We start from the raw sequence: 27,341 nt of genomic DNA on the forward strand, positions 1-27,341 counted from the left end.
CTTAGACTTAGAGCTTTTTATTGTCATTGTGCAGTTTCTTGCACAGCGAAATTGGGTAGCTGGACCACAAAGGTGCTAAAGTAAGAAAAAGAGAAACCAATATACATCGAAGGTGGAAAATAAATAAATAAATAAATAGAATAAAATAAAATAAAAAGCAGTGTGTGTATATATATATATATATATATATATATATAGTGGATTGCAAAAGTATTCGGCCCCCTTGAACTTTTCCACATTTTGTCACATTACAGCCACAAACATGAATCAATTTTATTGGAATTCCACGTGAAAGACCAATACAAAGTGGTGTACACGTGAGAAGTGGAACGAAAATCATACATGATTCCAAACATTTTTTACAAATAAATAACTGAAAAGTGGGGTGTGCGTAATTATTCAGCCCCCTGAGTCAATACTTTGTAGAACCACCTTTTGCTGCAATTACAGCTGCCAGTCTTTTAGGGTATGTCTCTACCAGCTTTGCACATCTACAGACTGAAATTCTTGCCCATTCTTCTTTGCAAAACAGCTCCAGCTCAGTCAGATTAGATGGACAGCGTTTGTGAACAGCAGTTTTCAGATCTTGCCACAGATTCTCGATTGGATTTAGATCTGGACTTTGACTGGGCCATTCTAACACATGGATATGTTTTGTTTTAAACCATTCCATTGTTGCCCTGGCTTTATGTTCAGGGTCGTTGTCCTGCTGGGAGGTGAACCTCTGCCCCAGTCTCAAGTCTTTTGCAGACTCCAAGAGGTTTCTTCCAAGATTGCCCTGTATTTGGCTCCATCCATCTTCCCATCAACTCTGACCAGCTTCCCTGTCCCTGCTGAAGAGAAGCACCCCCAGAGCATGATGCTGCCACCACCATATTTGACAGTGGGGATGGTGTGTTCAGAGTGATGTGCAGTGTTAGTTTTCCGCCACACATAGCGTTTTGCATTTTGGCCAAAAAGTTCCATTTTGGTCTCATCTGACCAGAGCACCTTCTTCCACATGTTTGCTGTGTCCCCCACATGGCTTGTGGCAAACTGCAAACGGGACTTCTTATGGTTTTCTGTTAACAATGGCTTTCTTCTTGCCACTCTTCCATAAAGGCCAACTTTGTGCAGTGCACGACTAATAGTTGTCCTATGGACAGATTCCCCCACCTGAGCTGTAGATCTCTGCAGCTCATCCAGAGTCACCATGGGCCTCTTGGCTGCATTTCTGATCAGCGCTCTCCTTGTTCGGCCTGTGAGTTTAGGTGGACGGCCTTGTCTTGGTAGGTTTACAGTTGTGCAATACTCCTTCCATTTCTGAATGATCGCTTGAACAGTGCTCCGTGGGATGTTCAAGGCTTGGGGAATCTTTTTGTAGCCTAAGCCTGCTTTAAATTTCTCAATAACTTTATCCCTGACCTGTCTGGTGTCTAAATCCAATTGAGAATCTGCGGCAAGATCCGAAAACTGCTGTTCAAACGCTGTCCATCTAATCTGACTGAGCTGGAGACTTGAGACTGGGGCAGAGGTTCACCTTCCAGCAGGACAACGACCCTGAACATAAAGCCAGGGCAACAATGGAATGGTTTAAAACAAAACATATCCATGTGTTAGAATGGCCCAGTCAAAGTCCAGATCTAAATCCAATCGAGAATCTGTGGCAAGATCTGAAAACTGCTGTTCACAAACGCTGTCCATCTAATCTGACTGAGCTGGAGCTGTTTTGCAAAGAAGAATGGGCAAGAATTTCAGTCTGTAGATGTGTATTGTGGCGAATGCACTTAGCCAAAAAAATGGATCAGACATCAATTGTAGAAACGATAGCCTTTATATAGGGCTTCAAAAAGGGGTGTACAACAAATAAACTGCTCGACATCAGAGCAACATATAATGGCTTCCCGAAACTTTCTTTGCTAGCTAAAACCCAGAGTAACTTTCGTCTACCACAAAGGATTCTGGGAAACGCAGTTTTCTAATGAAAATACCTGTTAAATGCTCCCTTTAGCAAAAAATTAAATTTATAATTAACAGCTCTCACTAAACATATGACTAACACTTAAATCACTTACAAAATAACCAAAATGCTGTTATCAAACAATAGACTGCAATAAAGTTACAACATCCTCCCCCCCGATGAACAATCTGTTCATCTAAAGCTCTAGGTTATACAACAACTGAATCGGTCTTCTTAACAGAGTCCCCGTTGTCGTGCGAACTAGGCAAGATCTAACAAGACCGTCTCGACCAGGAAACATTTCTTCAATTCTTCCAAGTTTCCACACTTGTCTGGGGAGGTTGTCATGCCCAATGAGCACGACATCCCCTAGTTTTAGGGGTGTAGACTTTGAAGCGTCACAGCAATGAGCTGACTTCAGCTCCAACAGATAGTCCCTTCTCCAGGTGTTCCAGAAGTTGGTCATGAGTTTCTGCCGATATCTCCATCTCCGAGTAATGTCCTCTTTGTTAGGTGTTGGATGGTGTGTGTCCTTCGGGATTGACTTGGGTGGTAGAGATGTCAGTCGTTTGCCCACCAAAAAGTGGGCTGGAGTAAGTGGTTGCGGTTCATTTACCTCGTTATGCACAAAGGTGAGAGGCCTAGAGTTCAGAGTAGCTTCAACTTCCGCCAACACAGTACACATTTCTTCAAAGTGGAGTGAAGCTCTACCTAACACCTTCTTGAGGCAGATTTTCACTGATCTGACAAGACGTTCCCAGAATCCACCCCACCAGGCTGCTCTTTCTGCAATGAACTTCCAAGTAACTCCTCTTTCCGAGAAAAACTCCAGCAAATGTGGGTCTTTAATTGTCTTCCATAGCTCCTTCAAATCTTGGTCTGCTCTCTTAAATGTTCTGGCATTGTCAGAATAGATAACTCTGCATAGCCCTCTCCTGGCAATGAATCTCTTCAACGCTAACAAAAATGTCTCAGTTGACTGATCTGACACAAGCTCTAAATGAACCGCTCGTGTCACAGCACAGGTAAATAGGGCAATGTAGGATCTTTTCACAGAATCCTCTGTTTTCACATAGAGCGGCCCAGCAAAATCCACACCTGTAACTTCGAATGGTGGTGACTCGGATATTCGGTCCCTAGGCAAAGGTGCGGTTAGCTGATGCCCAGCCTTTGCCTTAAACCTCTTACACACAGTGCATCTGGTCACAATGCTCTTAACCAGCTGCCGAGCCCGGATGATCCAATATCTCTCTCTTATTTGTACAAGAGTGTCCCTCACTCCTGAATGCATCACCCTTTTGTGACAGTCCTGTATCAGCAGTTCTGAAAATCTGTGTTTGTTTGGCAGAATCCAAGGATGCCGCTCTCTGAATGTGAAGTCCGACTGCTGCAGCCTGCCTCCGACACTAAGCAGCTCATCTTCATCAAGGAATGGTTTCAGTTCCTGAATCTTACTGTCATTCATCACAGGTTTTCCTACCCTCAGTCTCTGGACCTCCTGGTGAAAACTGTGATGTTGTGCAACCTTAATCCAGTACTTCTCAGCATCAAGAAGCTCATTTGCTGTCAGCTCACCTTGCATCTTTGGTTGCATTGTTGTTTTTGTATTAGTTATGAATCTCCTAATCCATGCTGTCACTCTGAGCACTCTCTTCAGTTTGCTGTAACTCTCAAGCTTCAGTATTGGTTCACAGATGTCAGTGTCATTAGCAGCAAACTGAATGGCTATTTGATGACTGGATTTAAGTTCTACATTCATTTCGTCTGAAATGTTTTGATCTTCAGACTCATGTATCCGATCTTCTGATACAAGAAAACTGGGGCCATTCCACCATAGCTGGTTTTGTAGTAGGGCCTCCACTGATTGTCCTCTTGTGGGCAGGTCAGCGGGATTAGCCTTCCCTGGGATGTGTGACCATGAAGAAGGACTCGTAAGAGTCTGGATCTCAGTCACTCGGTTTGCAACAAACGGTTTCCACCTTTGTGCCGAACTGCAAATCCATTGCAAAGTGATCATGGAGTCAGTCCACATTTTTATTTGGGCTTGCTCCATCTTCAGCGAGATGATCAAGTTGTTCGCCAATCTGGCCCCAATCACGGCTCCCATGAGTTCCAGACGTGGCAACGTCATTTTCTTTAGGGGAGCCACCCTGGCTTTAGATGCGACCAAGCTCATTGTCGTTTCTCCTTCTCGTGTTTTGCCTTGCAGATAGGCCACAGCACTGTATGCCCTTTCACTGGCATCACAAAACACATGTAATTCCAAGCCATCTTTGCTTTCTTGTTGCATATTGATTTGGTACCACCTTGGTATGGCAAGCTGGTGTAACTGAGTAAGCTCTGAACACCACTGTTGCCATTCTTGTGCCAGATCTGGTGGCAATTCTTCATCCCAGGAGAGCCCCCTCTCCCACATTGCCTGGAACATACACTTGACCCTAATGGTGAAGGGGTTCAGAAAACCAAGCGGGTCATAAATTCGTGCTGAGGACTGTAGCACACTTCGTTTGGTTCCTTTCTTCTCTGTTAGAAGCCTCACTAGTGAACTAAGGTCAAAGGTGAAATCATCAGGCTCTGGCCTCCACACTAATCCAAGCACCTTTAATGCTACTCCATTCGTTTCAGGTGCCATCATGTAGTTTGTGGAGCTCTTCTCCCATTTCTGCCTCAGTTCAGCTGAGTTTGTCATCCATTTGCAAAGCTCCATACCAGCAGCCGCCAGTATTTCTTTGGCATTCGTCGTTATGTGATACGCCTCTTCCACTGAGTGTGTACTTGAAATGAAGTCATCTACGTAAAGTGACTTCCTTATTGTATTCACCACTTGTGGTTGGCTTGTTTCATATTGTTTTAGATGTCCTTGAATTGTCGCTGCAAGCAGAAACGGGCTTGGCGTAACTCCAAACACCACTCTCGTCATCCTCAGAATGCGCAGGTGATCATTCACTTCTCCTTTTGGTGCACCTGAGAACCACAGGAACCTGACTGCATCTCTGTCCCTTTCTGCAAGACGTATTTGCAGGAATGCTTGTTTTATGTCTGCCAGAAAGGCGATTTCATGTTCCCTAAATCTAAGGAGAACACTGAGCAGATCTGGATTCAAATTTGGCCCCGTAAATAAGCAGTCATTCAGCGACAGACAGCCTTCTTCATGGGACGATGCATCAAAGACCACTCGTAATTTTATGGTTGCTTTGTCCTCTCTCAGCACTGCATGGTGAGGCATATAATACATTACAGAGTCTGTGCCGCTGTTTGGTGTCACTTCCTCTGCGATCTTCTGGTCCAAGTAGTCCTCCACCACTTGATTATACCTGCTGAAGAGTGTGACATCCTTCTTAAATCTTTTACTCAGACCTTCCAGCCGTTTTTTGGCAACTCTGTAGTTGTCTGAGAGCTCTACCTTTTCTGGCTTCCATGGCAACTCCACCTGATATCGTCCATCTTTAAACATGGTCGTTCTCTCAAACATCTGCAGAGCCTCATCATCTTCTGGGTTCTTCGTTTTCTCGTTTGTAATACCCAGAGACTCTATTTCCCAGAATGCTTTCAGTTGCTTGGAGAGGAGTTGCTCTTCCTCACAGGGAATGAACATGCAGGTTGCCTCTGTAACAGTTGATGCAGAGACTGGCCCCTGAACAGACCATCCGAAGGTGCTCTCCAGTGCCACCAATGTTTCTGTAAGTCTCTCCACTCTTCCTGTCACGATCTGCCAATAGTAGTCAGCTCCTATGAGGACAGCAAGCTCTGGTTCCTCATTGGATCCTGGGAAGTCAGCCAGTTGTAGTCCTCTTTTCTTAAGCTCATGCTGGATCTGTTCACCAGGAACCTTCATTATTGCCGAGCACACTTGTGGGGTCTCCACAGCTTCTATTACAATACTCTGGCTAGGATCCCAGATATTTTGTAGCATGACCTTCACTATGCCGCGCTGTGATCTTGTGGGAAAAGAGGACCCAAATGTGTGTAGTGTCAATGTCTCTTGCCTTATTACTGGTAAATTTAGGCTCTTCACCAACGTTTCATGTATGAAGCTTCTTTGGCTGCCTCCATCTAATAAGCAACGAGCTACCCTTCTGCCTGATGGGCCTTCAATCCACACCTTTGCAGTCTGTAGCAACACAGTGTTCTGTTCACCTGGTTTCACTCTTACTGAATGAGGGAGCACGGAGGAGACCACTGCTTCTTCTGGTTGGGATGGGGCCTGTACATCCACCTTTTCACCACCGCACACAGCAACGTGATGTCTCCGTCCACATTTCTCACAGGACACATTCTTAATCTTACAGAATCTTGCAATGTGTTTCTGTCCCAAACACACAAAACATCTCCCCATTCTCTTTAACTTGTCCTTTCTTTGAAGCGTGTCATTATTTGGGCAGTTTTCCGATTTGTGATCCTCACACTCACAGAATATACAGGTGTTTTGTTTCTGGCTGGCTGTGTACAGGGCAGCAGTAGATTGTATGCTAGACCTTTTAAACCTCACATCACTGAACGGTGGCTTGTACAGTTTATTTTCAGTTTTCTGTGGGTTGTACGACTTTGTCATTTGCAGCGCTCTTTCCCTGCTCTGAACCTCCTTCTGTAGGAATGTGACCATTTCCGACACTTTCCACTCTTCATCTCCATTTCTCTGATGGCTGTATTCAAGAGCTATATCATCCGGAATCATCTTTAGCAATATTGGGCATAACAAGCTTCCGTAGCTTTCTGACACTACACCCAATGACTCTAAACTTCTGATCTGAATTTCACATTCATCATACAGCTGCCTCAAAGCATGCACATCAGAGGATTTTTTAACAGGAGTGAGGTTCAGCAGTTTTGACATGTGCGCACTAATTACTACATCCTTTCTTCCAAATCGGTTTTGCAGTAACTCAATTGCGTTGTCATAATTTTCATCTGTCAACATCAGTCCTGCAACTGCCTTTGCTGCTTGGCCAGTGAGATAGGTTTTCAAATATGTAAACTTCTCTCTTTTGCATAGTGCATCATTGTGGTGAATAACAGCTTCATATTGACTCCAAAACTCCTGCCACAAACTGGCATCTCCATCATATTTGTGAATGATCAGCTTAGGAAGTTTTACCGATGCTCTCTGTGCCAATGAATGAGCAGAGCTAGCGTCACTCACCCTTTGATGCGCGGCTCGTTCGCGGCAATCCTCATTTCTCTTAATTATGCGCCGTGCACGGCTCTTGGACAGGATGATGCGCTCCTTATATTCCTCTGCGCTTTCGATCTCCATTTCCAGGTCATCCAGAGCTGTTTTACGTTCTATTTCACTATCTAAGGCATACAAACTGAGCTCCTTTGCCGACAGCATTTCCAGTAATGTGCTCAGATGGTCAGTGTCCGGATCTGGTTTAGCCATTTCGGAGTCAATTTGATGTACAAGTCGTGTGGTAGCACCTCTTATCGTTCCACGTTTCCGTTTTGTTCTTTCCATTTCTCTCTGATGCTCGTCATCCGCCACTCCCGCAGCTTCGGCGGCGGCTCCGCATAAATCCTGTTCGGTCATTTCTCCCGGGTTTCGGCACCAAAAAATATTGTGGCGAATGCACTTAGCCAAAAAAATGGATCAGACATCAATTGTAGAAACGATAGCCTTTATATAGGGCTTCAAAAAGGGGTGTACAACAAATAAACTGCTCGACATCAGAGCAACATATAATGGCTTCCCGAAACTTTCTTTGCTAGCTAAAACCCAGAGTAACTTTCGTCTACCACAAAGGATTCTGGGAAACGCAGTTTTCTAATGAAAATACCTGTTAAATGCTCCCTTTAGCAAAAAATTAAATTTATAATTAACAGCTCTCACTAAACATATGACTAACACTTAAATCACTTACAAAATAACCAAAATGCTGTTATCAAACAATAGACTGCAATAAAGTTACAACAATGTGCAAAGCTGGTAGAGACATACCCTAAAAGACTGGCAGCTGTAATTGCAGCAAAAGGTGGTTCTACAAAGTATTGACTCAGGGGGCTGAATAATTACGCACACCCCACTTTTCAGTTATTTATTTGTAAAAAATGTTTGGAATCATGTATGATTTTCATTCCACTTCTCACGTGTACACCACTTTGTATTGGTCTTTCACCTGGAAGTCCAATAAAATTGATTCATGTTTGTGGCTGTAATGTGACAAAATGTGGAAAACTTCAAGGGGGCCGAATACTTTTGCAAGCCACTGTACATGTGTGAGTGGAACTATATACATGGTGTATGTGTAGGAAACATTGAACCAGACTGGGACCAAAATAACTGCACTTGAGCCAAAAATATTGCACAGAACATGGAAAGACTGAGATATTGCACATAGATGATCAACAGCAGTGTCAGGGTGGATGTGTTGGGGAAGTCTTTACACACTCTTAGTTTCCATTAATAGTTCTGACAGCCCACGGGAAGAAGCTGTTATTTAGTCTGTTGGTTTTGCACCTGATGGATCTGAACCTTTTTCCAGAGGGCAGGATGTTGAAGAGGTGGTGGTTAGGATGGAGGTGGTCCTTTGTAATTGCCCTGGCTCTGGAGAGACATCTTGAGCTGGCAATTAAGTCCAGGGAGGGGAGTGGACAGCCGATCACCTTCTCTGCAGTTCTGATGATCCTCTGTAGTCTCTTCTTGTCAGCTGTTGTGCAACCAGCGTACCACACAGGGATGGCGTGCACCAGCACACTCTCGATAGTGGCACGGTAGAAGGACACTAGGAGTTCAGTCTGCAGCCTGTTCCATCTCAGAGCCCTCAAGAAATGGAGGCGCTGCTGGGCTTTCTTTACTAGGGCTGATGTGTTTGTGGACCAGGATAGGTTTACTATTTATTTACCATCAGATAAGTGGTGTGAACATTTTAGAAACTGCTGAATTACTGGCATTTTCCCCTACACAAAAAAAGAGAAAATATCTAGTGATAGGCAGCTCACTGGGTGAAATACCTTGATGATGCCAGAAGTCAGAGGAGAATGGCCAGACTACTTTGAGCCAACAGAAGGGTAACCCAAAAACCTTCACAGACAACCCAAAAACCACTTGTTACAACCAAGGTATGCTGAAAACATCACACAACATCAAGCTTTATGATCATAGTGCATTTATCTTTGGATGACTGGTCCCAGCAGGATAATGTCCCATGTTACAAAGCTGAAATTATCTAAACTGGTTTCTTAAACATGACAATGAATTCACTAGACTGAAATGGCCTCCTCGGTCACCAGATCTCAATCCAGCAGAACACCTTTGGGATATGGTGAGAACAGGAGATGTGAGGTATTTTCAGCACCTTGTTGAATCTATGCCACACAGAAATAAGGTAGTCCTGAAGGCAAAAAGGCTCCATCCCAATACTATCACAGTTCACTCAAAACTCTTACATAAAACATGCCTCATTCACCCATTCACACAAGCATTTGTTTCTATACCTAAGTGATTTCTATCTTAAATTCACACACATTCATAATTTGATGAACACATCAGAGAACAACTCAGGGTTCAAGATCTGGCCCAAGAATTCTACGACATCCAGACTGGAAAGTGGAACAACCAGGGATCAAAAAAATCAACCTTCCGATTAGAAGATGACCTACTCTACCCCCTCTTGACTTACAGCCATCCCTAGTGGGTATAAAGTCTCCACTAGGGTGAGACCACCTTGTGACTGACATCCTTACTGTATGAACATGCAGTATTCCTTGCTTTCTCAATCAGATTCTCTTGCTGCTCATCACCAGCACACCGTTAAAAAATTAATTACACTGATTGGCTTTTATTGCCAATACTGACCAGCAAGTAATGTTAAGTCAACCATTTCAGATCATCTCTACATTTGCTTTTTAACCTAAAATAAATAAAATAATATGATTTGTCTCGGCTGCATTTGTAGAATTTTTTGTCCAACCTCTGGACTCTGTATTTAATTCAGCTTTAGGTGTAAAAATAGTTAATAAAAATATTTAAGCTACATCAAGGATTACATGGGTACTTTTGTAGATGTAGCATTTTCTATGCATTTTGCCCTTTCACCCACACATGGCTAGATATGGGCGATCGTGGCTCAAGAGTTGGGAGTTCGCCTTGAAATCGGGAAGGTTGCCGGTTCGAGCCCCGACTTGGACAGTCTCGGTCGTTATGTCCTTGGGCAAGACACTTCACCCGTTGCCTACTGGTGATGGTCAGAGGGGCCGGTGGCGCCAGTTTCCAGCAGCCTCGCCTCTGTCAGTGCTCCCCAGGGTGGCTGTGGCTACAATGTAGCTTGCCATCACCAGTGTGTGAATGGGTGGATGACTGGTTGTGTAAAGCGCTTTGGGGTCCTTAGGGACTAGAAAAGCGCTATACAAATACAGGCCATTTACCATTTACATAAAACCAGTGAAAACTAAGCCCTTTAAAAAAAAAGATTTTCAGATTTTCGTGCAGTGATATTTGTGAATATTCACTTAAACGGAAATTAGAGTGGACCTGAAATCTGTTATTGTATGTTTACCAAGAAACAGATGATTAGAAAGTCCAGCTGTGACCTTAACCACTCACCATACTCTGAAACTATCATTTAGAGGTGTAAACAGCTTTTTGACAGGTGAGCTTTAAGGTGGTTGCTAGAACATGCATGCGAGTTAAATGCTTACAGTCCAACATAATGGTGCACTTAGAAATGTAACTGAATCACATGCAGAGAAAAATATAAAAGTGGAGGAGGTAGACAGAAGGGCTAAGTAGCATACACCAGAGAGGTTTCGTAACAATTAGTATTTAAATATGAGCTGGGAGAGTGGAGGTGGGCACGTCCTCCCTCAACTGCCAATTTCATTTTCAGCATCATCTCAGACTTAACAAGTGGGAACAAGCACATACAAAGGTCTGTCAAGGATGTCAACACAGGTATACAATGTGAAAATTCTTTATGGTTACAGCTGTAACCATAAGGAGACGACAGATAGTGACAGTGGTTAGAGTGGATTTCTAACCACCGTCACACTCTGGCTCATGAGGTGTGACATAACACAACTTTAACCAATATTTAGAAAATGTATTAACTAAAAGACGCATAAAACATCATTAACTTTATGAGGTGTGTCAACAGCTGGAAGAATACTGAGTGTAAAACACATATGGTGTTGTGTAATGTAAAATCTAAGATTACCAGGCTTAACCCAAACAAATAGCATGATACTGGGTGGATGGGGAGAAAGAAAAGACTGAGGCAGGTCTTAATTGCTCCAGTAAGACTGGTCAGGTACTCCCAATTGAACTGATCAACTCCACCTAGGAGGAACCTGCAAGGAAATACTGAGGGACAAACACCAGGTTCCATACAGCAGGCCCAGCCAAGGCAGTAAGCCATCACACGCCCCTCCATAAGAATGGAGTCATAACAACAGACTGATCTCAAATGAAATACAATAGGAGATGGAATGTTTTCAATGCCAGTCTAACATTACTTCTGACTTTTCAACTGGTGTAACAAAACAAAAAACTAGCCGAATAATCAATGAACCATTTATAAAAACAAAAGTTGATGGTTGACACCCAGCATTGTTTCAACCCTGCCACCACATCCTCAGCAACCTGATACCACAAGGAAGCAAAATAAGTGGGAAGAGGACGCAAGGATAGAACCAAGTAGGTAACACACACATTTGCCCAAACCACCTGTAAGTAGTTGTAGATAATCCATCCACCACCACCTAGGGATGGCAATCAAAAATTGTTGCCACTTTGAAAACCAGTTCTAATATTTCCTATTATCAGAATCATATAAGTCTAAGCTTACCAATTACTTTATCAATGCCTGCAGGTACTGGCAATGCACAATGATAGATTTTAGCTAATAAAGCAGTTATACCACCACTGGCACACCAGAATTGACATAAACTTCAAAATATTTTACCATCCATGTCAATGCAAGTGCTTCTTCTTCTGAACTGACAAGAGTTACGTTTCTTTAAAAAGATGCATGGATTACCAAAGTTCATGTCATCAGCTTGCTGAAAGACAGTTCTCTCTCCAACATAGCAAAGGCCCACCTGAAATTGCATGTATGGCAATACTGAAGCCTCCTCCTCCAATGGTGCCTTAACAAAATACGCTATTTCCACTATATTCTCCAGTACACAAAGCAGATAATGTACTTTACTATTCTACATGTCACAAACCAAAACAACTGCAATGGGTTGCATCCAGGATTCGACACAACTCGTGAGCCACAACAAGTAACAGGAGAAATACAGCTTTAGCCAAAATTGACCAATGTATTCACTGAAAGAGAAACCATAATTAACTTTATGAGACCTGTGGTGTTGTTAGTGTATTTGCAGTTGGATGAATTTGACTATTAGGTATATGGTGTTGTGTAATGGAAAGCTTAAAATAATTAGGCTGAGGAGAACCAAACAAATGGCATGGCTGTATAGAGAGGCAGCAAGACTGAGACAGCTGGTTCTTCAGTGCTCCTGAGGAAATTAACTCCAGCTAGCAGGAACCTGCAACAGGGCAACACAGAGGAGCAAACAGCAGGAAACATGCAGCAGGCCTAGTTGAGGCAGAGGATCGTCACACCTCACATATCAGGCATGCTGGGTCTGCAACAGCATTTGTATCACAGAAACACCAAGCTGAAGTAGAGTTTCCACTGCTGAACATTTTCCTTCAGTTGCAGAGGCACGATCTCAGTCCAGCACTTGACTGCATAATAATCTGAGTTATTCAGACACTGAATGCAGACAGATTGCAGACACAAATGTAACAAAATCCTCAGTGCATATTAGCACAATGTCATTTTCTTGGGAAATCCAGCTCTAAAAGTCTACAATTTTTAGAATATATGCCTATATTCTACTGCACTGGTCTTTGGGGAGCATGCTAATCCTCTTGATACAGTGCGTATGTGGAGAGATTGACATCTTAAATTATTTATTCATCAAAATTATCAACAGATGTAATATTGACCTTATTGGCTAATACAACTTCTTATGAGTTTTTTAAATTGCCCATGACTCCTCTTATGTTAGCACTCCTCTGTGCTACTTACAAAAATCTAAGCACCTTCCTGTTGTTTCTGGCCATTGGATAAATTAATGCTAATGATAAAATATGCTTATGCTTTAATCCTGTGAATACATCCTTAATTTAAAAAAAACATTATTTCATACTATTAAAGATTTGTGAGCTATGGACATAAATGTCTTTTGGAAAGTCACACTGATCTTTGACTAGTACTGGGAATTGAAAACATTTGTAGGCGAGAGCAAGTTTCAAATTCTCCAGTCCATTGGAATCATAGGCTTATCTTTTAATCAATGGCATGGTTTTTCAGCATTGTGTATTGCATAACATTGATGTCAAACCCATGATAGTAAAAGCTTACACACACACATGCATAAGCTTGTGTCACATGCTTTCTTGACTTCTATTTCTATGCTGGGTTCCAATTCAGACATAAAAACTTCTGTTTTAATGGTGTAATGTAAAAAGCAAACCTGGATAAAACAAAAACACAATGGAACATTACCAGTCAGCGCCTGGAGCTCAACAACAAAATATTATGGGATCAGCTTGACAGAGAACAAAAGGGAGTAAACATCTGCTGAACGTCCCTCAAGAAGCCTGGAGAATTATTACCAAAGACTACAAATGAAATTACAAAAAAAGCTGTCTAAGAGAGTTCAGGCTATGTATAAAGCTTTTTGCTTTATATATTGTATATTCATGTATTTTTGCACCACTTTAAATAAATTGTGGCATCATTTCTCATCAAGCTATAAAGAAATGAAGCATGGCTCAAGACTTTTGCACAGTATTGTAGTCACTTAAGCCTGGATTATACTATGTTGCGGACATGGACACAGACAACTGAAGACCCAACAGCCGTGTAGGCATTCCTGTTCTAAATCTTCAAAATCCACAGCCTGGGCACATGTGTCATTAATGCATTTTCATGCAAAATCTCCACGGACGAATCTGCATGGTCACAAAAAAGGCAGGCACATGCTTATGTGGTCCTTCATGCTCACTATCTAATGACGAAGTTTGCATCACTGAGACCCACACGGACCCTAAAAGAATTGCAGATGTGGAAAGCATTAAAAAACGCTTTAATGTAATGGATGGTAGACCACAGTAACTTTGACCTTTAACCACCATTATCCATTCTTGTGAAAATGTGACAGACAGACTATCCAATAATCCAAAATTATGATGCTGCCAACCACACCCGTCATCAGCGTGCTGTTTAGTCAATCAAAAATAAGTTATCTGAGCTGAGCTGAGCCCCCCCCCCAATTCCTTCCCTCCTCATCCCCAACTGCCTCCCTCACACCCCCACACATGCAGGGCCTTGGTGTACAGGTGCATCACTGAGGTGCAGGGGAGACATTCCTCCTCTGTCCCCTTCTGGCCACCTGTGCCTCAATTTTATTTCACAACCTAGACATCCACATTACTCATATTCTCATAGCAGATACATATAGGGCCGTGGGGGTGGGCACACTATACGGCATCCAGGTTGAATACGGTCTGTGTATTCAACCTCACCTCTGGTGCCGGTGCCCACCTCTCAATTTTAAATACATGTAGACATTGAGGGTTCTCAGGAAGGGCCGGGCTGACACCTGCTGCTTTCTGGCAGGAAGCACCATACCCTTCCTGTGTTTTAAATGCACTTTAGAACAGCACGCAGCAACACCACATATGAGCGGGCGGAGAGAGGTATGCGATCTTCACACCCCCGTTCTCTGTTCGCCATCGGGGTCTGGGATGCTGGGCCTCCCTGCTGTAGCAGGACCGGGGCGGTCTGCTTGTCTCCACCCCAGGGGAAATGGTAAATGGTAAATGGCCTGTATTTATATAGCGCTTTCTAGTCCCTAAGGACCCCAAAGCGCTTTACATATCCAGTCATTCACCCATTCACACACACACACTGTGATGGCAAGCTACGTTGTAGCCACAGCCACCCTGGGGCGCACTGACAGAGGCGAGGCTGCCGGACACTGGCGCCACCGGGCCCTCTGACCACCACCAGTAGGCAACGGGTGAAGTGTCTTGCCCAAGGACACAACGACCGAGACTGTCCGAGCCGGGGCTCGAACCGGCAACCTTCCGATTACAAGGCGAACTCCCAACTCTTGAGCCACGATCGCCCATCTAAAGGGTTTGTTTTTTATTTTGTTTTTGTTTTGTTTGCAAAAGTCAGAAAACTTGGAGTGCAATGGTTAATATGTTGGAATATCCTTCGACGTGTTTTTGCTGTGTTTTATTTTTTTTAAATTTTTCTCCTGGGTCTGGGGGCAAATTGCCCCTCTGAGGGTGATAGGTACCTGGACCTGGGGTATAGAGTATGTTTGGGGAGAGTGAGTGTGCGTACAGTGTTCATTTCTGCTTGTCACCTCGTTGGACGAATGCTGAATATTCGTATATGTGTGCATGAGGGTGGAAATGCATGTTTGTGTCTGTGTGTGCCCGTTTCTCTATGTCTATGACTATGTGTCAGGACAGGTCTTAGACTTCACCTCTCTGGGAACATCTCAGGCACCCCCCAGGTGTGGAGGCAACCCCCCCCACTACACTCCCTGCCAGTGGCTGATGCCCTCAGCCGTCAGTTCACTGGTGGTTCTTAGTATCCGGGGTGGGGCGCTGAGGTATGTACTGGCTCACTCCCAGTGGCTGCTTGGCGGGGCCTGGCTCGGTCCGGGGGATGTGGGATCCTCGGACCTCAGGCCTCTGGGGCCAGGGCTCGTTCCGCTCTGGCACAGCTGTCTGATAGCAGAGGCTGCAGGCACGTTGCCGCAGCCCCTTGTAGCTTCTGCACCATGGCTGCTGGGTCACCATGCTCTTTCCAGGTTGGCTTGGTTGGCTGCTGCCTCTAAACATATCATGCGTTGTCGGTCTTGTGTGCTGCTCAGTAAGATTCAGTATTTATTATTTACAGATACCTATGCTTATGTTGGCTGTTGCTATAGTTTCCCTACTGTGCTGTTTTCCTTTTGTTTTTTGTTTTTTTCTCAGCAGGTAGTGAAGCAGATTTTTAGTGTCTTTTCTCTCTATCCCTCTTCACCTCCATTTTTCTTTCCCTCTCCTTCTGTTAAATCTCTCCCCAACTTCTCTGTTCTTTTTATTTCTCTTTCCCATCCCCAAGTCCTGTCCTTTCTGATTGTAATAACTTAAAATAAAAATAAATAATAAAGATCGAATAAACTATGAAAATCAAGTGGACCAGTTTGGCAAAAGGACGACTTGGGAAAGTAAATTGTTGGGCACTTTTCTTGGCCTTCAGACAATAATTCTGATTGCTACAGTGCCATACAGGACAGGTAAAAAAAATAAATAAAATAAATAAAGTTATCTGTGTATAGGTTATTGGTCATTTGCCATTCTCAGCTAATTCATATTTCTGTCTGGCTGACTGGACAACTTCAACAACTTTAAGTCTGTGATGATTTGACGGCTTTGTGTGTTCGAGGTTGTGTGTTGTACATTCCAAGACACTCTTCTGCATGCCTTGGGTTGTGTTACTTTGTAATTCCCCTCAACTCGAAGCAGACTGGCTACTCTCTTCTGACCTCCGACATCAACAAGGCATTTTCACCCAGAGAACTGCCACTCACTGGATGCTTTCTCTCTTTTGCACCATTCCCTGTAAACCCTGAAGATGCTTGTATGGAAAAATCCCAGCAGCTCAGCAGTTTTTGAAATACTCAGACAACCCATCTGGCACCAACAACCAAGCCACATTCAAAGACGCTTAAATGACCTTTCATCTTCATTTTGATGTTTGGTTTGAACCAGAGCAGACTTTATCATATCTACATTCCTGAATGCATGTTGCTGCCATGTTATTGGCAGACTAGGTATTTGCATTAACAAGCAGTTAAGCAAGTGTACCAGACAAAGTGGCGTGTGTGTGTGTGTGTGTGCGTGCGTGCGTTTGTTTTCAACAAAACTCACCAATAACCATTTTCAACTAAGAAGGAAAACGATGATCTGGTTTACTGAGAACTAAAGAAAGGATTCAATAGATAAGTGAAATTTAAGAAACACCCTCCAGAGAAAGCATTACAGACCAAATATTGAATCCAGCCACATAATTACAGGTCAAATATTTAATTTTTTCCCCAACGTCAAACGATACCACTGAAGTACTGAATTTGAATATACAGCACTGGTCTCAGCCTCTCTCACTTACTCTTGGAAATTACTACATATTTACTCCAATGCCTTTTGGCACAGATTCCATCTCCTTGACTCCTCAACATGTTTTTAAAATGTTCTTTTCTAGCTAGAGAACTTTGCACAGCAAAAGATGAAAACATGGGTTCCCAAACATTCCAACAGAAACCTATGAGACATGTCAAGATGTTCCTCTTCAATTAAAAGTATCAAGACTTGTAGCCTTTCTTTATAAATGTGAAAAACAATTCTGCCTGTGATCACCTTTCTTTTGTTTTCATCATGCAATTAAATACTAATGAGCATGCTAAATGCAATGCAGTGCGCAGCCCATAAGTTTTTGGACAATTACTCATTTTTGTATTTTTGCCCCTCTACACCCCCAGAGTAGATTTTAAATCAATGACTTGATTGAAGTACGCTTTGTTTAAAGGTTTTATTTAAAGCCTTTGAGAGAAATGTTGCATTAGGTGTTTAGGAAGTGCAGCCATTTTTATAAGTACTTTCCCATTTACAAAGGATCAAAATGACTTATAAAGTGACGTTTGAGTTGTTTTTAATACTTGTTTGAAGTTTCAGAACCCACGGCCATCGCCAAATGCTCCATTTCCTCCCTTGAGATGCTCTGTTAGGCCTTTACTGCAGCGACCTGCACCTGCTATTTGTTTGTGGGTTTCTGCCTTCAGTTATGCCATCAATAACTGAAAGGCATGCTCTAATGAGTTTAGATCAGGTTTCTGACTTTGTCATTGAATGATATCCTATTTCTTTGCCTTGAGAAATTCTTGAGTTGCTTTTCCATGTGTTTTGGGTCATTATCTGTTTGCACTGTGAAGTGCAGTTTGCACTAAACTCTTCCATAAGTGGGCCACTTTTGTCATTTCAGTTAATAATAATCATTTGTATTATATGGGTGGGGGGGTCCCCCTTTCTGTTTTTTTTTTTTTTTTTTTTTTTTTTTTCCATCCACCATTTCCACTGGCTTCCAGGCCATACTCTGCACAGATGTTTCTGTATACTATGCCCACCACTTCGTTATGGCGTTCCATGTATGCCCTGCCTGCTAGCATCTTGCATCCTGCTGTTATGTGCTGGATTACACAGCCTACACCTGGGGTCTTGCCTGGTGTGGTAGATCCCAGCCTCTATGGATCTTGTGCTCAGAGCTTGTTCCTGTGCTGCTATGATTAGTGCCTCTGTGCTGTCTTTCAGTCCAGCCTCATCCAGCCACAGGTAGGACTTCTGGATGTCAGCCACGTCCTCTATCTGCTGGTGGTACATACCGTGCAGGGGCTTTTCCTTCCATGATGGTTCCTCCTGCCTGAGGTATTCACTGAGCACGCGGTCGGTTGGGGCCATCTTCCTGATGTATTCATAGATGTTCGTGGTCTCATCCCAGACTGTGGTACTGACGCTCACCAGTCCCCGGCCTCCTTCCTTCCCCTTAGCATACAGCCTCAGGGTGCTGGACTTGGGGTGAAACCCTCGATGCATGGTCAGGAGCTTCCTGGTCTTGATGTCAGTGGCTTCCACCTCATCCTTTGGCCAGCTTATTATCCCAGCAGGGTACCTGACCACAGGCAGGGCGTAGGTGTTGATGGGCCAGATCTTGTTATTACCGTTTAGCAGCTGGATAGCGCAGTGGTAAGAATGGGAGTCGCAAGTTCGATTCCTGACTGGGGCATGTGTATCCAGTAAGGGTCCTAGGCTAGACCCACTATGCTAACCAAGCCTACCGCAGAATGAGCAAAACAGATAAATATGAAGCCATACCGGCTCGGACGATGCCCGCATTAACAAGGTCCGCGTCAGGTACTAAGGAACCAGGGCTCCCTGGTGAGAAGTGGGCTACTGGAACAAGAAGCCATCGGAGAACAAGAGACGAAAATAGGGCGCTGTTGAAATGCTACTACGCAAGTAACCCCAGCGGAAGGGGTTACATGAATAGGATGAGGGACCTATGGAATCTTTGATACCCACTACTGACGGTGAAACAACATTCGAAAGAAGGGATTGCTCTCATAGCTAGAGGTTGACGAAATACAACACACATGCTACGGCAAGGGGGAGCCAGGACGACAGGTCGGGGGGTAGAAATCATCAATCCCACCCAAGATTGGGTACCAAGCTCCAAGTACAATGGAAGAAGGAACTGAGTGGGAGAGGAACTGACATTCAATTTATCATGTTTAATTTATCATGGATCAGGTAACAGGCCGCAAAACCTATTACTGAATTAAATTTGCAAGAGTTAATTAACTCTTGCAGCAACGTCAAACAACCCTTTTCTATGGTCATTTTTTAACTAAAAGGTACGCAACACTCGTAAACACTGGTCAGCTTCTCCAGTTAAGTCACTCTAAATAGAACTGCGACCGATGCAGCTGTAGTCATTTTAGCAGAGAAATGACTTAAAGACTGATTATTGTTAACAAAACCTGCTCAGCAATGATCAATCATTTCAGCTCTACACAAAATTGATCAGTCTTGAGGTTTACAGTACAAGCTGCCACATGAGGCAGGTTTCACATAAAGGCAACAGCCCGCTTAGAACAAAAAGAGGTGTCAAGAGTCAAACTTCAAAACAAAAGTACAGAATTGCTCAGAATAACTTCACCTGTGTAAGGGTACACTCACACAGTTACAAGTGAACAGCATGCTGACGGATTTTCCCCACACATCAACAGTAATTACTGCACAATGTCTTGAAAGTAGCTTTCATAGCTCAGTGGTAGTTCATGAACGCATGACACCAATGTAGAGGAAGCCAAAATTTATGCTTAACAAAAAGGAGCAATTAAGTAAATAAAAGTTTTTTTTAAAAAAAGCACACTAAATAATAGTGGCAGTAGTGGGAGAGTGGAGGGGTGGTGGTGTAAAAATCAAGTGTGAAATGTAACCCAGTGTGTCCTCTTTTTGGTAACCTTGTGTTATACTTTAGTTTTAATGTGTTTCCAGGACAAAGAGCACTCATTTACTGAATATTAAAGTCAGTGGTTATAACTATTTGGGAAAAGGCAATTAATGCTACTCACTTATTCAGTCTATTGTACTTTAGCTGACATCCAGCTTCACTCATCATGCATTATTTGGCAGTGTTGTGAGCTGATAATGTTATCTACTTAAAAACACTCAGTGGATGCCCAAGCTTTTCCTCAGATGGACTTTGTGACATGTTTAAACTTTGTACATTACTTTAAAAAGTACACTTCTTTGTCCTTGGGAGACCCATCTGTGTCTCTACCATGAGCTCAAACATGAGACACCACACCAGAGTGACAAAAGCTAATGACAGCATGTGTCCGATTTGACAAAACTGATGAGGGAGCCAGCCTTCGTGTAATTTCTGAACGCCCCCCCCCCCTTTCCCAGGGCCCCCACACACTTCCAGAGTGATGTTGCGCACGAGGGCAGCGTGACCTTCCTGTCACCCATTCGGGCAACTTTTAAGCCCATAACTGTGAGAGTCACAATTTCACAAAAATCACGCATCAACCATGAAAGAAGCTCGCACCGAGTTGCGTACGCCGTTTGACAAAAATAAACCAATGTCTGATCCTGTCTGCCAAACAGCCTGTGACACTAACGCCGCTGTCAAGGCTGTGATGACAAAATATCTTTTGGCACGTATGTGCACCTTCAGAACCATCACTCCGTCTGTAGCTATTCACCATGCCCGTTCGCTCAGCGCTGCTGTCACTTTACCACGACTTTCAACTCGGCGACAGACTGAGGAGTTCAGCCCGTAAATTACATCTTATCCATTTACTACAGTCGTGAAGAATTATGACAAAGTATATCAGAAGCGACATAAAGTATAAGCTTAAATTAGGCAATCTTGTCTTTGCCAAGCTTGAAAACGGGTTAGTTTCGCCTGTTAAAGGGCTTAGGACACCGCTTTTTGCATACGCGACGCCCTTCCCTTTACTTCCTAATTCCATTATTCGTCAATACTACAGAGCATTTTCCTTAGACATGGTTTTATCCTACCTCGTAAAGGTCTCCTGAAGCCATTCTTGGGTGCAGACAGCGGCGGCGCGGCGTTCTTGCCTGCCTTGTTGGCTTTTTTTTGGACCCTACTCTCTCGGCGTTTCGGCGAAAGCCCCGATAGACGGGAATTAGCGAGCAGCCTTGTTATTCTGAGCAATCCGCAGCAGCAGATCAGACAGTGTCAATCGAGCCCGGCGGATCGTTCCACGCTTAAAACAAGCAACCATCGGGGCGGTGCTGTTTACATATACCGAAGTAGAGGACTAAAAATTAGTCCCGGACTAAGAATGTAGCCTGATGGTCTGCATGCGCCCAGCTCATCTGAGCTCTGTTGCAATCCACTCAGCGGGAGACGTTATACGCGTTGTGTTTACACACACCAGCTGGGTCAGATCCCTTTCTATGATCCCGTTTACCTGTCCACTGTGGCGTCATAGAAAGATCTGACCTACCTTATTTGTATTCACCGGGAAATATCTAGAACAAGTTAAGAGGAACTATTTGTAATGATTAATCGCTAGCAAAAGTACTGGTGTTGGTAGACCTTACTGAACTTTGCATCAGCATCAGATACCTTTAGAATATTTATTTATTAATAAATACAATTTAAAAATAAAGAGATTAAAAACAAAAAGTTTGTTTTGCCCTGTTTCCAAGGGTTCTGATGGGTTCTCTATGGGTCGCCCAGCTTCCTTCTGAGTCTGGTTAATTGGCACTTCTAAACTGGCCATAGAGCGTGAATGGCTGTTTGTCTCTCTGTGTTGGCCCTCCATAGACTAGCTACCTGTCCAGGTGGCCATCTTTTGTCCCATGACAACCGGGTAGGAACCCCTATCTAAAATCTGAAGAATAACTGGTTGTTTGGCACAGACCAGGTCTTGGTCACAACATCTTTCACAGAACCTTGGATGAATTACCTTAGAGTATGAAAAGCTTAGAGTATGAATGCTTTTGCAGCATTTTCATATCCGCTCTACCTTAGAGCAAATGTGAAAATGCTGCTGAAGCATTTATAAAGACCTGAAAAAAAGACACTGACTACAAACAGGAGAATTTCAGTATTTTTCCTTCTCTGAGACACCAAAACTACAACCTAAAATACTGAAAAAGTTTTCAGTCATTATATAAAAATTAATCCAGAGTTGTATCACTTGAAACTGTTTTCAACAATATTATATGTATTATATGTTTCTTTTAACTAATTTGTTTCTTAAATAAAAGAAAAACAAAAACAAATTAAAAAACAAATTGAAACAAATCTGAAAATAAGCTGAAAATAGAAAAGAGCAAATGAACAACAAATTGCTCCTGTCAACTGACAAATAGAAATCCACACTCTTCTAGTGAAATTCATGCAAGTACATGAAAATAAAGAAATGAAAATTAGCATAAAAATATTATTTGTATCAGTTCAAAAGAAAGAAAAATCCAAACACTGCATGGTTTAAACAGTTATTCTGTCTGACTTTGCGTCAGATCTTTGAAGTTGCGGCCCTCAGACCATTTCAGATGTTTTTGTTTGTCTTTAAATGTATTTCATTCTTTCTAGTAAAATGTTTGATATTGCATGTCTTATCTAGTGTGAAGCAGCTGATTTTTAAGTTTTCCTTCCAAATAATGCTGTTAGGTTTTTGGCAGTTACAAAACTGAGGTTTATAAACGTTTGTTCATTTCTGATATAACTTTAATCTTTAGGATACACACCGAATACAAATACTCGTAGGTATAGTGACAGTCCTTTTGCAGTCTTTGCACTTGTCGCTTCCCAATATATTTCAAAATATTTCAGTCTTTCTACACAGTCACTGCATCAAGTGATTTTACAGGACAATGACAGGCCAGACATTTTAAAACACTGATCACATACACGTTTGCACATGCTCATTACCTCTGTGTAAACGTTGAATAACACATAGTCTAAAAAGCTATAGGTCTCAGAAACCATATTAAAAGGCCACACAAGATCTGGATCATAACCCCTCCTATGTGTGCTACAAAGCAAAAATATCTGCGTATAAAAGCAATTACTAAAATTTTAACATATTTGGTCAAAACACTAAGAAGACCGTGTCTACAATGTAACAGAGATGCAATTTGCCCCCATATTTTGTCCTTAATTTCTTGTATAACATACATACACAAATACTGCACTAAACATCTTTATGATAATACCAGAATTTTACTTTGTTGCATTTACGCTTATAGGTCTTCATTAGCTAACAATATGATGTGAGATTATGAACAGCATTATTTGTTTTTGCCTTGCAACATATAACAGTTGTCCACTTGCACTAGAGAATACCAATAAGTTATAAAAGATTAGAATATAAAATGGACTTGAAGACATTTTTTAAAGAGGGAATGATCTTAAATTCATCCTGAGTACTGGATATACCAAAGGAGAATCAACAAGTTATTACATCTAAGAGTTTATTTCTCTGTCAGTCCTGGGGATGTATTTATTTAATGCGTATATTCAGTAAAAACAAATATCATCACTTTTTGTGTATTTAAAGTTTGATACCAAGTGGTATATGAGGATATCGTCACATTTTAAATTAAAATGAAACAGTAAAAACAAACAAACAATAAAACAAGATAGAAAAGAACTGTCTTCTTTACTAATACAAAAGCACCTTATTCTCTTCCTAGCGCCTTCCCAGCACGGAGTCCACTGCGTGGCTCAGTCTTCTCCATTTGGATCGGTCTTGGATGTCCTCTGGGGTGAGATCCACTGAGCGCATGTCTTCGATGATGGCGTCCATCCACTGCTTCTTCAGTCTTCCTCGAGGTGGGCGGCCTCCAGTGTCGAGTCGGAGGACTGTTCTTGACACCGTATTTTCTGCACATGTCCATACCACTGTAGGCGCGCTTCCCTCATCTTCTTTTCGATTGGGGTAACTCCGAGTCGTTTTCGAACACCTCCATTCGTCACATGATCCAGGCGGGTTAAGCCGACCATCCACCTGAGCATCTTCATCTCCGTAGCATTGAGGATCTGCTCATGTTTCTTGGTGGCTGGACAAAAAGAATCCCTTACAATAGTGAGAAATGACTAACAGCTGGGTTGTACTGGGATTTCAGAGTGTTAGCTTCAGATCATTTACACTACTGTGCAAAACGCTTAACCCACCCTCATTTCCAAATACTTTGCTAGGGAAATGAATGCAGTGACTTATGGAAAAACTTGTGCAAATACAGTATGTAAGGCATAAACAGAGTGTGTGCAATTCTAACAAGCTTAAAAGTCTGAGATTTCTTAGGCAAGCTTTCTAATAATTTATTTAAGTAATCTTCGGAAATAATTCTCCAGGCTTCTTGAAGGGCATTCAAAACTCTTCTATGGATGTTGGTTGCTTTTTGTTCTCTGTCATGATGATCCCACAGTGTTTTAATGTTGAGGTCCAGGCTCTGGGGAGGCCAATCCATGACTCATAGTGTTCCATTGTGTTTTTGTTCTATCCAGGTTTGCTTTTACTGCATTGGCACTGGCTTTGGGATCGCTGTAATGCTGAAAAATGAAGCCGCTGCCAATCAGACAGTGTCCAGATGGTACTGAAAAATAATGTTGAGGTCTGGGCTCATGACTGATAGTGTTCCACTCAGTGTGTGTTTTACTATTTAGGTTTACTTTTATTGCATTGGCAGTGTGTTTGGGATCACTGACATGCTAACAAATCAAGCCAATCAGACACATTTTAGACAGTATTGCGCAATGATTTAAACTGTGATGCTACTCCATTTTGATAAGATCTGCAACACTAACTGAAATGCAACCTCAAATCATAACAGAACCTCTACTATGTTTTACATATGGCTGTAGACACTCACTCTACTGAACTCCTCTAAAGATAATGACTTGAAATTAAAAAAATAAAATGTGGATTAATCAGTCCTTAAGATCCATTGTCACTAAATTTCAGTCCAGTTCTTGTGTTCTAATTTGGGATACCATAGCTTTTTCTCCTCATTTCCCATAGTTAAGAATGGCTTGCTGACAGCCACCCTTTCACTGAGGCCATTTCTGGTGAGGTTTCAGTAAACAGTAGCTGAATCAACGAAAGGCCAGCTGATTTCACATGTCCTGTATCAGGTCTTTGTAGGGTTTTTCCCAACTATTTCTTAAGGACATGATTCTTAGAAACTGTTCATCTGGAGCAGATACTTTTTAGACCTGCCTTTTTGTTTTTTTTACACATTTATTTATTGGTTTTAACAAGTTTTACAAAATGTACCATGAACATAAGATGAAATAATGACAAAAGACATAATAATAAAGGCAAGAATAAAGCAAACCATAACAGGAAGGGGGAGGGGTGGGGGTGGGGGGGAGCAGACAGACATAACAAGTTGTAGAATTTTGACCATTTGGCCCAAAACTTGTCCAGTTTGTTTCTTAATGTATTAGTTATTTTCTCCAGAGTTAGTATAGACGTCAGTCCATTGAGCAACTAAGATAGTCCACATATTTTTTGATCTTTCCAGCATTTAGCAATACATCGCTTGGCTTCCAAAGGTTTGATCGTTAACAGAGCTCTGATGTTTGAAGCAGGTACAGAATTGTTCGGGTATACATTTAAAATACATAGTTTGGGATCAAGTGGAATCACATCACCAATGATTTGGCTTAACAAATGTATTACCTTACTCCCATATGCAATGAAACAAAGAGCCCCTATCCAATCCACACTTAATACAGGAGTCTGGGATGTTTGGGGTAAATGATGCAATTTTGAGGGGGTAATATACTGTCTTGTTAACCATTTATATTGAGGTAGTTTAGATTGTACATTGATTGTCTGACTCTGGGCCAAGGAGCATGATTTATACCATTCATCATCAGATATATCCATTTGCAAATCATTCCTCCATGCCTCTAAAATAGACTGTGTTGATTCTTTGGAGTTTTCCATAAACATTTTGTACAATAAGACCTGACATTTCTTCTTCTGTTTTCCACTTGTTTTTTTGTTTTTTTTTGTTGACACACAGCACGCTGAGATATGCCAAGTTTTAAACCAATATCTCTTTGAGAATTGTCCTGCCAACTTTGAAAAACCGGACTGTGAGACTGATATAGCATATAGTTTTTAGCCATATGAAGGTGATTTGTCAAAAAACAAGGTGGTTTTTCTGTGCATATTGCCAGGGATGACCTTGTCATTTTTTGTCAGATTTTTTAAAGGAGATACAGCATAACATGCTGAGATATGCAGAGTTTTCAGCAGGGTTTTCAGCTGTTAGCTGGAAACTAGTTTGACACTTGTTTGTTGGTGCAAAAATAATATTTTATGCTAGCAAACTATGTTATCTTTGGCTTTTTTAAAAATAAATTCAGCTAAAGAAATAGGAATAAACTGCATGTTTCACAGACAGGTTGCTGCTAACGAAGTGCCTAAACATATGATTTAAAATTGGTTCTTCGCTTTGTGAAATTCTGGCTCATTGGAAGCAAAATATGAAGAAATGAGGGGTGGCTCAAAACAGTACAGGAGACAGAGAAATGCGATCATTGTTTTAACAATAAGGACAACAAAAAGAACCAAAAAGAATTGGTTATATGTAATGTAATACTCTTTTTATTCTTACTATAGAAAAAAAGGTCCATGGGCTTTAAGCCAACTTCCCTGGATGTGGCAAACTGACCCAGACATGACATCATAACAGTTCAAATGAAGGAAAATGTGCCAGTGAGAATGTTAAAACACCTAAAAGCTGACCTCCAATATAAAGCATACAACTGTGTGGTAGCACCACGTATTACTATCCAAATGATAGTGGATTCATTGGAGAAGATTTAGAAGCTGTACAAAATCACGACAAGTCACAGGCACTCTTGGAGAAAGCCCTTTGCACAAAAAAACAAACACCAACAAAAAATAAATACAAAATGACTTTTTGGGATAGTCACATCAGCTCTATGTTCACAGATGAAACAACTGAAAATTTCAAAGAAACAAATCGCATCTTCACATTCACTAAAGCCTAACTTTGTTATGTTGTGGTTCTGGTTTGGTTGTCTGGCTGTTGTACCTTTAATCTGTGCAGGCACAACAATAAAATCAGATTAGAGCTTTTTGAATTGAAGCGTTCAACCCTGTGTCATGCAGTTCTGAGCTCAGATAATAGCCCTCCCGAACAGCATGAGGACTCATAATATACATCGAAACAACATTTGTCACATTCAAGACTGGATGACAAGGAAACATACCACTGCTCTGTGTTCGCATGTCTTAAAACAGT

At 42.1% G+C, this 27,341-nt stretch overlaps 1 protein-coding gene across 1 annotated transcript in view; it reads right to left on the reverse strand.

Annotated features, from left to right (window-relative positions):
• Window positions 1-21,493, reverse strand: part of LOC100700991 (chromodomain Y like 2) — a 48,276-nt gene extending 26,783 nt beyond the window's left edge. The window contains exon 1 of the mRNA XM_005467135.4: window positions 21,099-21,493. Coding sequence (XP_005467192.1) covers window positions 21,099-21,122 — 24 coding nt within the window. The 5' untranslated portion in view covers window positions 21,123-21,493. The remainder of the gene's footprint in view (window positions 1-21,098) is intronic.
• Window positions 21,494-27,341: the final 5,848 nt, after the last annotated feature.

This window comes from Oreochromis niloticus, linkage group LG1, assembly GCF_001858045.2.
Source record: "Oreochromis niloticus isolate F11D_XX linkage group LG1, O_niloticus_UMD_NMBU, whole genome shotgun sequence".
Lineage (NCBI taxonomy): Eukaryota > Metazoa > Chordata > Actinopteri > Cichliformes > Cichlidae > Oreochromis > Oreochromis niloticus.